General features: G+C 32.3%; 1 protein-coding gene across 1 annotated transcript; it reads right to left on the reverse strand.

Moving 5' to 3' along the window:
* Positions 1–8,049: 8,049 nt before the first annotated feature.
* Positions 8,050–9,778, reverse strand: LOC111371485. Its single transcript, XM_022993504.1, has 2 exons — positions 9,023–9,778; positions 8,050–8,910 (listed from the first exon to the last, which is right to left on the reverse strand). Exons 1-2 carry the CDS (start codon positions 9,501–9,503, stop codon positions 8,171–8,173), a joined length of 1,221 nt encoding a protein of 406 aa, XP_022849272.1. The 5' UTR covers positions 9,504–9,778; the 3' UTR covers positions 8,050–8,170.
* Positions 9,779–15,459: the final 5,681 nt, after the last annotated feature.

Below are 15,459 nucleotides of genomic sequence, written 5' to 3' on the forward strand. Positions count from 1 at the left end.
CAGTAAGAACAGGATTATAAGTCGCGTATAAAGCAGCAAGCAGTGCAGCAGAGCTAGAGACACCAGTGGAGGTATGATAGGCAACAATAGACTTCCTTTCAGGACAAAGAGGACAAACAGAGATGTGATGGCCTTGTTTCTTGCAGTAGTTACAATATTTCTTAGGACAATCCCGAGCAATATGACCAAAAGCTTTACAGTTATAGCATTGAATGACAAGCATGTCCTGACCCTTACTCCTCCCTTGGGTTGCATAAGCTACTGGAACAGAAGTATTAATAGTAGCCATGTGTTCTATGGTAACCTGAGTCAAGATACGCTGCTCCTCACGCAGGAGTTCCCCCAAGCAGACATCCAGAGATTGTACAGGATGGCGATTCATCATATTAGATCGTATAGCCTCAAAATATGAACGCAACTTCATCAAGAATTTATCTTTTTGCTTGTCTCATGCACTATCTGTACGGCAGATAGAGCCGCAGCAGGAACATTAGCATAAATGATATCGGAATATTCAGACCAAAGATTTTGGAAACCAAAAAAATATTCCTCAATGGAGAGACTCCCTTGTGTAAAATTAGCTAAATTATATTCCAACTGAAATCAACGGGCCGTGTTGTCCTGTTTGTAAATCTTACCAAGGTAATCCCACATATCAGTAACAATTTTGTAAGGTCGCAGGTTGTAAACAAGATGAGGTTCAACTGAGCTAAGAATCCAGGTCACAACCCAAGCATCCTTGATTTCCCATTTAGACAAAGCTTCTTTATCATCTTTAGGGGGCGGATCACTACCATCAAGATGACCCTATAACTCTTTTCCTTTGACAAACAATTAAAATTGAAATTCCCAATTTGAGAAATTTTTGCCATTAAAACGGATGGGAAATAGTTCCAATTTATCCGAAGACATGACAGAATGTATTAACCAACTAAATTATATAAGTGACTAACACGAACCAACCAAGTGAGACCAAATAAATAAATTGCAAAGAACGGCCCAATCTGTAACACTGCGTAAACCAAAAAGATATTCCACTTGAAACCTAAAACACGCTCACCTTCTCCACTGTAACCTCCGACAGTCACCACCCAACCAAAGTACCTGAGACTTGTGTGCGAACGTGAGAAGCAGAGAAGAGAGGAAACCGAATCTACCGACGCCGCCGATAACTGAAGAAACAGGGTCACGATCTGAATTTTCGAGAGGACCACCAGAATCGGAAAGAGACAACGTAGAGGGCCGAAATCCACATAGCCCAAAACTGGAAAGACCCAACGCACACGTCCGGAATTCACACTGATGAGGATGCAAGGAAGACGACGCGAGTCCAGGTGCGAAAAAATTCACAGCTCTGATACCATATTAAAGAAACCTCGAATAATTTTTGAAAAATTTCTCTGTCCTTATTGTGGTGCGCTATTGTACATATATACACAATCTTATAATATACAAGGAAATAAATAAATGGCAATCTCCAAAAATAGGGTATCTAATCTATTCCAAATATAACCCAAATATATACGATAACAAAACAGTTCTACTGTTATGTCCATTTTTAAATTATAAGTAGTTTTCCTTCCAAATTATAGCAATAACTTGCAATAAGACCTTGTTGGTCGAGGTATGAGATTGTGCATCAATAAGTCACGTTAAGAAGGTTTTTACTGTGTTTAGTATTTCTTAAGCCTCTCTCCTTTTTGTAACCCAGTTCGAGTTTTTTAAGTGTTTTTGCCCCTCACAGATGCAAAAACTGCTCTGGATGAATCCCGAGTCTAACGAGAAAACGTTCATCAAATTTTTAATAGCATGTTTCTCCATGTTGAAGTAATTTACAAGTTACTTTTGCAGAGCAGAAACTTACTTTTGGGAAAAGTAACTATTTTATGTTAGTTAAACTTTTAGGGTGTGTTTGTCACCCATTATTTGGGAAGAATGTATTATGGGATAGTGATTGATGTTGAAATGTATAGTTAAAAAAGAAGGAAAAGTTTTTTATTTACGTATAATATTATTTTAATAAAGAATGTGTGGATGAAAATGAGTACTATAGAAATAAATATTGGGAAAGAATAAGAGAAAATGGATGACAAATATGGGCTTAAGGTTATTAAAAACCTCTTCAACAATAACAATTCATGAGTGACTTAAATTATCCGAAGGACTTTTTGGACGACAATTGACTTGGTTGAACTTCATGGTGGATGTATAGATCTCGAGGCACATATATATTACATAAAACTTCGTAAGAAGATGTCTCGAAAAATTTAAGAGGAGGTTCCTAACAAGGTCTATGAATGTTGCATGACATCATTATCCAAAGTTCATAAAGGTAGCAAAAACTAAACAATAGGAACAATTGATGCATTCATACACTAGAACCTCAAAAGATTATTAGTTTAGGAAAATATATTGACAGGAGAAAGGAATCTTCACTTTTTTCCATTGTCACAGCAGGATGTGGCTATGCAAGATGGAATAATACTTTCTTGCCCGATGAATTTATCACCTTGGATCACAGATGCATTGGTGGCAGCGAATGATTGGTGGAAAATTGTTTGTTTTTTTAAACTGATCAATGACGGCTACTGCCACGTGGCATTCTGTCAACCAAGATGGTAAAATTTTCTGGCAATGTAACAAGGTGGATGCAAGATGAGGCAGTTGAAAGTTAGAAGTTTTTTCAAAATTTTCTTTTAGTACTACAAGAGAAGAGTGCTAAAGGTTGTTTATCGACCCTTTTCAGTGCCTTTTTTTTTTTTTTTTTCTACACCTTTTTCCCAAATTTTTTAATGTCTTTGTTTGCAACTGGGCCTCTGAGGCCGTAAGTCGATCCACAAGTACTTAAAAGGGTCAAGTTCGTCATGCTTGGTCTTAAAAACACGAATAACTAACTCACCAGGCACCATTGTTTAATAAACTTCCATATTCATTGCTAAAGCATATATTGGTGGCATGTTTGGAAAGAACATTAGATTAAAAATAAAAGAAAATTAAAATCCCGTATATTGTATTGTCAACTATGATAGAAAGTGGTGGTTCAAATAATTACTAGACTTAATCCTGACAATTTGATCAGTCCAGCATGTGAAATTTTCTCTTTCAATATTGTATTGAGGACAACCAAGTATTGATGAATATGTATCAATGCTCATCTAAACATGTGACCAAATTTACTCTCATAATTGTACAAAACCAATTTGCACTGTACTCATCGTTAAAGTCAGTACCAAACCCTCCCTTTCACAGAGAAAAATGCTCTGAAATTTATTCATTTTATCATGCCAAAGAGCAAAGATTTTTGGGCTTGCAATTAAAGAAGAATAAAGCTGGTTTGTCCAAAAATTTTAACATCCTCGATTAACAGTCCAGTATGTCCCTCACATTGCTCGTAGGTCCCGCGTGAATTAAAAAATTCAAACCTCCCCCCCCCCCCCCCCCCCCCCCCCCCCCAACCTCCCCCCCCCCGCCCCCCACGTGTGTGCGCTGTCATCTCCTATACGTCAAACAAAACTCATTAACGAATAAAATACTTACAAAGTGGATGTGGCAAAAATGAGGATGTATAAATGGAAATATTGATAAATTAGTGGAGTTGACCACGACTGAGGATAAGTAAGACAGTAACTATGTAGGTGGTTTCGATATGTTTTCAATAGATCTAGAGAGGTTTAATTCAAAAGAGTGGTGTGAAATGGGTCAAAAATTTTACAGAAGAGGGGGGAATGGACACAGACTAACATAATATGTTATAGTCGTTAATGATCTAGTAGCTTTGAATCATCTAGAATATCTAGTGATTGATCGCACTAAATGATAAAAGAAGATTCTTGAAACATACCCCATACTTGTAGAGGCCAAGTCTTGTTTAGTTGTTATTTACACTAAAATACATTTTTAAAGTAAAGAGACTCTAGATTACTCTAATGTAGCATAAATTTAATTGGAACTTTCTTTCCCCTTCCAACCCAGATCCATTATGTAAATATCTGGTCAGGTTTGGTAGTGTGGCAAGTGAATTTGGGGAAGGGAAACTACATATACCTAGATATTTGTGGGCTAGGAAAAAAGCCAACTAATTCAACTTGACTCGATTTAGCATGGTCGTTGAATCACTATCTTGTGAAGTTGGTAATACTACTGCTTAAGATCACATGTGAACAATTAAAAAGCAATGCCTCTAAGATTTCAAGTGCATATTTTCACTTGGTGGATTTTCTTGAGCTAATAGTAAAAGATTTCGATATAATGTTGATTGATGTATGAAATGAATCAATGTGAGATTGAGTGTGATAAGTTGAAATCTGATTATGAGTAGACAGAGCAATAAGCAGAAGTTGCCCCTACCACATGCTATTCTTTGGCTGCCTTTTAGTCGCATTTTTTTGTATTTATGATGCACTTTTTACATGAAAAAAGAGCAATGAATTCTAAGAAGGAAATTCTTGGAGGAAGTTAATTCCTTCTTTAGTCAAGATTTCAATTCTTTTTTTCTTAAACTCTTTTTCAATAAAACATTCTCTTAATAAAATAACTTTGCACATGAACGCATAACTTTTTCCTAATTTTTAATTATATATTTTTCAAAAAAAAAAATATTTTTCACAAAATATATTCTCAAAAAATTTACATTAAACATGCTTTAAGAAGGACGAAGCTGGAGAAAAAGAAAGGACCCCGGTTTTTATCAAGTTTATAAAGTTTCAATATACCCTTGTCAAACAAAGAAGCGACTGTGGAGAAGTTTATCAAGGAGAAAATCTTCAATGAGACAGTCATACCACATGGATGGTGCGATCGCCCAATGCTGAGGTGGCACCTCGACTGGTGACCCACACACATCGAGGGTGTGTGGTGGGCACCATGATAGGGCGGTTGCACTGCGCCCCATGGAAGATTTTCTCTTTATCAGGTAGGGATAAAATGGAGAAGTCAATTATACATTTTTAAATAAGGAAAATTCACAAAATACACTAATATGGTAACAAAACAATCATAAAAACTTTCCACCATTTATTGAAAGCCCCAACTTTCGTTATCGAACTCGTTTCTCCCATTACAACATTACTTATTTACTTTCCAGTTTCCACAATTTATTAAAAGTCATAAACATTTCATACAAACTTAAATCACAATAAAATCAATTCATAAAAACTTAAATCAAAACTCAAAAGAACAAGACTACTTACAGATAGAACTTAAAAATACCGCAAATTTCTAAACCAAGCATCACAATAAAACCAATTTCAACAAATTCCCCAAACAGTAAGTAAACTGTAAGCCTAAGCTGAAGCAATTCAAAAATCAAAACCCTAAAAATCAAAACAAATTACCCATGAACATAGGCAGAGAGAGAGAGAGAGAGAGAGAGAGAGAGAGAGAACATAACAAATTACTCAAAAAAAAAAAAAAAAAAAAAAAAAAAAAAAAAAAAAAAAAATTTTGCTTTTTTCAAATCAAATATCGACATTGTTTCAATAATTCGTAAATGCTCATAAGTAATGTTACGAAAATTAATTTTCACTTATTCAATGCTCGATCAGTGTGTGCTTGTGCATAGTAACATTTCATTTCACTCTTGTGGATGCACACCTCCCAAACTTTTATTTATTATCTTACTATATTTTCATTCTAAACTTAATTTCACCACTTGAAGTAACTAACTCGATATGAGATGATTCTCCTAAATTTGAGTGTCTCAACCTCCAAGTTTTACACTACCTTTGTTCCACCTATTAGTCAAAATACTCCATGCAAATTTTCAACGAGCACGAAGTCAATGCCTATCTCAATAGGCTCCAAACATTAGATCAACAACCCTCAAACGAATCTTTTCAAATGTTTAAATGATTGTGTTATATATTATGATCTTGGTTCATCAACTTAACTTCAAAATTAACTCAGTTTGTTCTGTCAATGTAATCAATACAAAACATATATGACAACCATCATGACTATTGTGTTCAAAATAACACAATCCCACATGGATAAGTATCAAATTAATAAAGTTGCATTACCTATTCACAATTCATGAACTATATATAAAAAAATTTAAATAATCATACTCATTAGTCGACAAGGCTATCGGATTCATACATGAATTTCTTTCAAATTTTCCAATTGTTTTTTAAATTTTTATGCGTATCACACACAAACAAATATATCAAACTATAACTAAGTTACTCCCCAAAACTTAAAATATGTAGTCGTTTTGCACTTGCGTCTTCATACGAATCATATATAACGTCTATATTACAACATAAAAAGGAAAATGTCTTCACGAGAATGTAACATTTTTCTTGTAGAAATATAGGGACAAATGAACGTATTAGACATCAAATTTGTACCAGTCGAGATCGGTCTTGAAAATAACTGTGCCAAACACCATTAAGAGCCAGTCGTAAATGGGTGATACAGATTTTTATTTTCTTTCTGAGTTAACTTGATAGAGTCCGTCTTTTTATTTGGACGATATACAGAGGTTGTGAATTTTTATCCGAACAGAACAAAATCTATCAGTATACCATTTTCTAAACCTCTTGGGCACAACACTGTAAATTAGTTCTATAGTAACATGTCACTTGATGTGAACAGCCCAAATCAGAGTGTCTCAAAAACTGCCTGAGTGCAAAAAGAAAGAGTATTTTCTTGTTAAAATAATCGATATTGAGCTAGAAGTATAAAACATGCCTGTGCAAGGTTGTGCTTGGTGAAGATAATTTTATGTACATAAGGATGTCCATACACTCGCATGAATGTGGGACTATACATAAAATTATGTACAACTAGATTAATCCGCTTGCGCACGCATATGTTTGACATGTTTATCTAAGATCTTCACAAGTAAAAGCAAGAGTCATCATTTCTTGCTAGAGAGCCCGTCAATAAAGGGGTCAAGAGTCATCACACCAAAAATTCATGTTCCTTTTAGATTTCGTTCTTAACCAATCAATAAATGAATTATTCCAACAACGTTAAAATGAATCCATTAAAGTCTAGCATTGCATAAAAAACATGCCGTTTGAGTTTACCGACAATAATACCAAAAAAATTCTATTAACTAAGATTAAACATGCTTAGATTCCACCTGACCTGGCCCTTAGATTAAGACCTTTCAAATGTGTTCTTACCTACCAAACATGTGCCAACAGTCTGACTCAAAAGCTTGATAGTGATTCTTCTTTTTCTACTTGTTTAAGACAATGCCGATGGGTGACATGATTCATCTTTTCTTTTTAAAATTTCTGGCCATCTAAGACAAACAAGAAAGACTCCTATAGAGAGACATCAAGAAATACAACCCCAACAAAGTGCATGTAAAGTTGCCAAACTTTTATGCATGCATAAAAGTTAGAAATCATGTCATCAATCATAATCAAAGTTTACATTGTAAACAAGCATGACGCACTTTAGTTGCATGGGATAAAAGAACATTATGTGTATTTCCTCTTTGTCATCCTTGGTTTAGGAGATTCTCCAACTCTTAACAAGTGAAAAGCTGCTCCGTTTGCCAATTGTTGAACCACTTCATCTAAAATTTAGTCTCATATTTCCATTCACGGCATGACACATAAACAGTTTTCACAAATGGGTGCCAGCACAACTTGAACCTACGACCTAGATAATCTTTAATACCATACTGAACCCCCTCATCTAAATTTTTCTCGTAAAAAGTGAATACGAAGATTTATTTATATTTAGTCTTCACAACCAGTCTACCACCTGTGGGATGGTGGATCAAACAAGGTTTGGCCCTCGGAAGAGTCCTTTCCTTTTTCAATCTGCACCTTAAACAAAATAAGATTTATTTAAAGTCCTACTGAAACAATCAGACAAAATCATACTTAGCCATAACATCACCATATATCTTTTCAATCCACAGAGCCAGAAAAGGACAATATTCAAATAATTTTAGATCAATTGCAACCTATGAAAAGTATGAACAATTTATATACCTATGTACCGTACGGATTTATTTATATCTGCATCACACTGGAATATATAGATGATTCTCAAAATTGTCCACAGCCCTTTAAAATAACACTTACAAACAAAAAACGACACTAAAACAATGAACTAACTACATAATCATAAGCGGAACAAAGATTTAACACAGAGAAACATACATAGAGTAATAACATAGTAAAACATAGAACAAGAAAGCAGATTCTTAGCTTCTCACAGTCAGCAAGGAAGGAATTGCTGACAAATTTGGGACAGCATTCTTATTTGCAGAAGAAACCCTCTTTCCAAAAGAAGGTTTGCTGAATGCTCTCATTGGACTTGCAAATGCCCATCCCCAGCTTTTGCTCCTTTTATGAGAAAGATTTCTTACACTGGCTGGTGTTGTTGAATTTGATTTGACATTTACATTATCTTCAGTTGAGGATGAAACCCTATACGACGAAGAAGATGTAGATGAGCTGGTGGAGAATCCACTGAAAATCCCACCACACTTAACTCTCTCTTTAATGCAAACTTGCCCATTATTATTTACACCATTTTTATGCATCGATGAGGAAATTTTAGGCTTTCCTTCCCTTTGAGACTCCACTCTGCGAAGTGCACAATCACCAAATCCAGTTGAAATTCTCTCAAAGAAATCCCCTGAAAAACTTCTGCTCCCACAGCCAACAGATCTAGATCTTGATACTTTTCTATCAAGTGCAGCCTGATCGTCAGGGCTTTCATTTTCTTCAACTACGACGAATTCCCTGGTTTTCTTGTCCCTTTTTGATCCTGCAGTGCTTACAGAACTAGCAGTTGCTGATGGAAAGTTTGAATCTTTTGAAGGCCATTCAGATTTCTTGATACTGGAATTAGAATTTCTTGATAAGTAAAGAAATGACCAAAACCCCCATTTATGGGGGCCATATTCTTCAGAAAAATTTTCATCCAAGAAATGTCTACCTGTTTAAAACTAAACTTTCAAGATAAAGTAACAGCAAAATATCTGAGATTCCTAGAATTAAAAATAAATTTGGCTTAAGCTTAAGTTTTAGAGGATGTAATTCGAAGTTACCTCTTCTAGGAGTAGTGGTAGATTTGCTTCTCTTGAAAATAATGGGGGCAGGATCTGAACTTGCCGCCATTGCTGCACTGTCTTTTTTCTTTTTCCTGTGTGTTAAAATAAATGGCAATCTTGATCTCCTAGTGTAGTACCCATTGTAGTTACAGTCATTGCTAGGGGCATTACTGTAACTGACACCACGAGAGGTGGATGAAGAAGACACGTGGCAGCGGACCTGAAGGGATGAGACGGCGGCGGTAGCTTTGGTGGCGCCGACACCACCACCACCACCAAAGTCAGATCTAAAAGACGGAGAAGGAGAAGAGGAAGAAGAGGGGGAAATGGCCAAAGGAAAAGAGGAAGAAACAAGTTTTCCAAGCTTTTCTTGGAGGCAAAATGCACAGATTCCACCTGGGGTGCTGTTCTTGTAGGCATGGTCTGCACATGGCATGTTGCCTTCTCCCACGTCTTCATGCACCACTTCCATCACCATTTTTATTCAAAAACCTCGAAAATTCTTGAATGCCCAGTTGATAAAAATCAATTCTGATAATAGGGTTCTTGATTTTTCCTCTTCCTTTTGGAATTCTGGTGGCATATATCGTAATAAAACTGAAACTATGGCTTCAGATTTCAATAGCTGAAAATGGCTTCACACAAAAACACACAGAGAGAAAGAGAGAGAATCAACAGAGTAATAAATGGGAATGGGTTAGGAGTGAGGTGAAATGGAGAGGGCGTGCGTGATGTGGGAGAGGAGAGTCCCTAAGAGCACGTGGAAACCTGACTGGTTTTATATAAATAATTTGATATACAAACAAGAAAAGCAAATATTTACTTTTAGCTGTTTGATTGATTGATAGATTTTAATAAATGTTAAAATCAATAATAAATTTTAATTTTAAAAATTGACATATTTGTATTCATAAAGGGCAACTGGCACAAAACGTCCCTACATTTCATGTATATTGTGAAAAACGTCCATACCTTTCATTTTTTGGTATTTTTGTCCCTACCTTCCACATTTCTTGGCATTGAACTTCCTTTTCGCTAATTTTGGACAATTTTATCCTCTATTCAAATAAAGCAAAAAGAAAGAAAAGGAAATAACTAATAACTAATTGCAATCACAGCCCCTAATTTTTAAAAAATTAAAAATCAGTCACAAATATATACAAAATTCTCAATGATACGAAGTTTCTCCTTTGGAGTGAATGCACCTTTATTTAGATCTAGTTGGTAGAGCAATTTGTCTGGTTAATTTACTTAAAAAATATTTTATTGTAAAAATATGTGGTTAAAGGTAAGTATGAGAAAAAATGAATTTTGAAAAAATGGTTATCAAACAAGGGCTAATTATTAAAAAAATGATAGAAATTATTTAACTGTTTGACCCCCTTTCTCTTTCAATTTTTTCTTCTCACTCTTAGAGGGTGTTTGTCTATTTGACACTTATTTTTATGGAAAAATAAATTTTAAAATAGTAGATTGATGGAGAATGTATTGATGAAAAATAAGGAAAAGTTTTTGATTTACGTGTAATATTATTTTAATGAGAATATGTGGTTAAAAAAAAGAGAGAAAAATATATTTTGATAAAAATAAGAATCAAATGGGTATTTGTTTTCAGTCGCACAATCAAATGGGTAAATCAAAATTTTTTCTTCTTTTTCAACATTCTCCAACAAAAATACTATTTCAAACATTAAAATTTAAAAGGAAAAGGGTCAAACGGTTAAAACAATGATAGAAATGTAACTTTTATCAATTCATAATTTTAAAAGTTTAAAATTACTTCTGGAATTGCTTTTAATAAATATAAGGAGCTGTGGCTGTTGTAATAGAAATCATCATGTGTTAAATTTTACGTGGAATCAGATCTCCAGATTCCAAAAATTTTCACTCTCTCTTTTCTGTTCATGATACCAAATGTACGCAAAAATTGCAAAGAATCTCTGACTTGCACACAGTGTTTTTTAATCAGTCGTTTCGAATTGGATGGTAGAAAATTCGAATATTACTGCTCTCCTCTGCATATCTCACACTCTACAGAAAATTATACGAATATCTCTCACTACTTCTCTTTATATATGTGATACTTTCAAAAATATTCTCTCAATTTTCAAAAATTACACAAAAAAATTCATTTATTTCAAGTTTTGAATAACATATGCAACCCCTAGTAGTGGCAAACGAGTTTGTCGGCTCCGATCATCAATGGCTCAACTTGGAAAAACTCCGAACAGAAACTCGTTTGTATGAGCCAATGTTTATTATTTTGAAAAAAATCCACCGTTCTCTCTTGAGAATGTTCCAAAATTATCCCTTTTCTTTTTACATGAATTTCGAACCATTTTAACATCGCCAAATTAGACAAAGTAGGTGATAATTTTTAGTTTAAATACGTTTTCTCTTTCTTTTTACAGAAATTTCGAGTGAAGGCATTGTCGTCACTCTATGAGAAGTTGATAGTTTAAAATCAATTTAAATCACTCTCATCTTCCTAAACAACTTATCTTGATTGCTCGAGGATGTATAAATAAAAGGACATTGTAGTCATTTTGCACGACTAAATAACCGCATTTAACATTTTTTTTCCAAGAAATATATACTATTATTTTTTTTGCAAAAAAAAAAGGATAATTATATAACCGCAACACAAATTTTATTTCATGCACCATATTTTAATTAAATTTAAAGTTCTCAATCTTTACTCATTATAACAATTATGTCATTAAAGATTTTTCATAGCATTATTATACTCAAACTTTTCATTTGTTAAAACATTTTATATTTGATAACAATCTATGTTAAAAAATTTGTTGAAATAGTGTATATTTTTTTTATCATACTCTAAAAAAATAAAAAATAAGAAATTTTTTTTTCCTCATTTCATAGCATGAAAACAAAATTCTTGACATAAATCATCATCGATGATGATTTGTACTAATTAAAGAAATGTTGAAAATAAGAATTCGATCAAAAAAATTCAGAAAATACTTGCTACTATGAGCAAAGATTAAAGAGTTTATCCGCAATTAAAATATGGTGTAACAAATAAAATTTATCGCATTAATATAAACACCCAGAAATCAGGAACAAGATCAGTTAAGAAAAATTCCATAATAAAATAAACTACTATAGTAAAGTAGCCTTAACCTTCAAGTTGAAATATTTATGAACTCTGCCCTAAAAAGGTTAATTTAAGTCAATAGTGACTGAAATTTTGAGTAATTACGTCAATAATTTTTTGATGCTAACAATTACTCGAGTTTTTTGATTGGTATAATAATGTTCATTTGGTCAAAAAATTAATATCAATTTCTATGTAACACTATTAAGTGGTGATGTATCACAAAACAATGTTATTTATTATGTGAAGTCCGCAAAATTTTGGAGTTAAGAATTGTTGATTAAAATATACTTAGATAAGAAAAATGTAATGCAGCTTAGTTTTGATCCGATTTTTGGCTTAAATCATATAATAATCGTATTTTCCTTTTTAACAATAAATTTTGCTAACTTGACATAATAGATAACATTGTTTGTTGATAAATTGATACGTAATAGTGTTATATAGGAATTAATTTTTTAATTTTATTTGTCCTAGTGACATTAGTACAACAGTTAGAAGCATGAGTGATTATTAACGTAAGAAAATAACTTCAATGACTATCGACGTTGTAACTCAAAACTTCAGTAACCAGTAATGTAATTAACTCTAAAAAATAAAAAAAAGAAGAAGAAGAAGAAGAGAGAGATAAAAAATAATTCTTCTTAACATCGAAAGTAGAGTAATTTTGCTTGGCTCAATCAATAAGTGATATTTATTGAACTTCATAAAATCACAAATTGTTTTGTTTTTAGTGTTTATTATTCTATTCTATTTAGTTTACTACGTTTCAGTTGTAATATAAAATCAATGTTTCATGTATCATTTTTAAACAAAATAAAATAAAAAATTATTAGTACGAAATTTATTTTTTTGCTCATATTAATGAGTGATGTGGGCAATTATCAGCCATGAGATTCGACAACCTTTGCAGCATGGGGATCTATTATAGAATTTTGTCTTTTCTTGTGATAACACTAATATAAAAGTTACCTCTTGAATTTTCTACTATATTTTCTAATTGTTACCAATTTTACTATACACCTTGGTACGAATCTTGTCATTGTTTTTGTTTCATGACTTCGTTAATGAATCCCAACCCCCAAATAATTTATATATTATATTTGCCTCGTAAAGATCGAATTCTAAAACACGAAGAATTTTTATTTTTATTTTTATTTTTATTTATTTATTTATTTATTTTTGTAATGTCAAATTATCTATCAAACAATAAAAAAGTTTTGACACGAGGCTATTCACTACTTACGACTAGGCACATGCCACGAGACAAATTATGTACTTTTGAGGGGTTTATGTGTTTAATCACATATTTTCCTAAAAAAAATAAAAAAACACTTTTCACAAAATTTATTTTTAAAAAATTAACATCAAACAGGCCCTTGTTATCATTAATCAAGCACGCGAATGCTAGAAATGACAAGTTTAAGCCATAGGGGTGCGTGAGAATCTGACTAAGTTGAAATGCATTAATCAATTCGATTTCACTGTTCTTTAATCTGACAAACACTCATATTTTCAATCGATTAAAATAAATTGGACCAGAGCATACACCTAAAATATATACTCTCTCAATTTTAGTGCACCCAGAAACAAATAATCAATAATAAAAACACGATATGTTCAATTAAACGTTAATGATTTTTTTTTTAATATATACAAGTATTTTATTTCTCAATTTCTTACTCTATTATATAGTTTTCAAGAGTTAGAACTATACGATATAGAATCTACTTTCAAAAATTTAATATATGTAAGAATTTCTTTGAAATTAATTTGATCAACAGAATATCATGTCATATTTGTTATTGAATAACCGGAAAGAGTGTAGTTGATTTGTATCTCGATTTCTAACTATGATGCAATTCATACAATGCAGTTGATTACGATATCGATCTATGAACGATCAACCGACAACCATTCCCTCCATTATAGTGATTTCTACTGAAAATGATTATAGTCGATCAACTCGAGTAGCTATTCTGTTAATTCTTATCCAAATAGAAACCACCGATTTACAAATATCACGAATTATTGAATTTAGTGAGCGGTGCAAAATTTTTCTATGGATTGCATCTTTTGTCATCAAAGTGCCTTTGATACTGGTTCATGTTTGGTTACCCAAATCCCCTGTAGAGGCACCAATGATAGGATGTCATCTTGGTTAGAATTTCTCTAAAATGAACATGTCTTATAGCCCTTGTTTGAGTTCCATTATTGACAAAAAATAAAAATAAAAAAAATTGTATTTTTGAATAATATATTGATGGGAAATGTGAGGTTAAAAAATAAAGAAAAGTTTTGAATTTGCTATAACATTATTTTAATGAAAAATGTGTAGTTGAAATGAGGTCAAATCACTGTTGAAGAATATATTTTGATGAAAATAATGGAGCTCAAACAAGGTCATAGATCCAAATTTGATCAAATTGGACTGAAACGAAATAATTATAACCAACTACTTTAAACCAATTCAATAATCCTTACTTTCACATAGAACCACTAGTTATATGGAAAATCCAAAATCAAAATAAACTTGATTTGTTCTCAAAAAGTGAAACCATGTTTTTTAAACGTAAAATAAAATAAAATAAAATGTAACGAATGGAATAGAATTAATAATATTAAGAAGATCTACAAAAATACGTAACAACTTGATATGAGAAGTGAACCAAAGAGGATGAAAGTAAAATACATTCGGGCCAAAATCGGGCATAATTTTAAGGGCAACTTACAAAAATACTCTTAAAATTATGAATCTTTTGAAAAATCATACGAAAAAATATTTGGAAGTAAAAAATACTGTATAATATTAAAAAGTGGCACAATGTTACTTTTTTTATAAAAAATTGTCACTTTTTAATTTAAAAAAGTGACACAATGGCACTTTTAAAAATTATATGTCACTTTTTATTAAAAATGACATATAATGTCGTATTTATTAAAAAGTTATGTTTGTCATTACAAAATGATAGAAATTAAGAAAGTAATAAACACTAAAAAAAAGTGACAAAATACTAAAAAAAGTGATTGACGAATTCAAACAATTAAAAAAAAAAAACTACATGTATTAAAAAATGTGACGGAATAAAAAGTGACAAACACTCGAAATTGACAATTTAAAAAAAGTGACAAAAATTGAAAAAAAGTTATACAAATTCAAAAAAATGTTGACAAAAAAAAAAGTGACAAACATTAAAAAAAAAGTGACAGTAATTAAAAAGGAAAAAAAAAAGTGACAAAACACTCAGTCAACCACCCATACAACGTCATCTCTACCTACAGATTCACCAACTTTCAACTCAACCAATCAGCCACC

Source organism: Olea europaea, chromosome 22 (genome assembly GCF_002742605.1).
Source record: "Olea europaea var. sylvestris chromosome 22, O_europaea_v1, whole genome shotgun sequence".
In the NCBI taxonomy this organism is placed as follows: Eukaryota; Viridiplantae; Streptophyta; class Magnoliopsida; order Lamiales; family Oleaceae; genus Olea; species Olea europaea.

Excerpts from the sequence above, each read along its gene's own strand:
- LOC111371485 (XM_022993504.1), bottom strand. The coding sequence starts at position 9,503 with ATGGTGATGGAAGTGGTGCATGAAGACGTGGGAGAAGGCAACATGCCA. Across the intron at positions 8,911-9,022 it reads TACCACTACTCCTAGAAGAG|GTAGACATTTCTTGGATGAA; the intron begins GTAACTTCGAAT and ends AGTTTTAAACAG.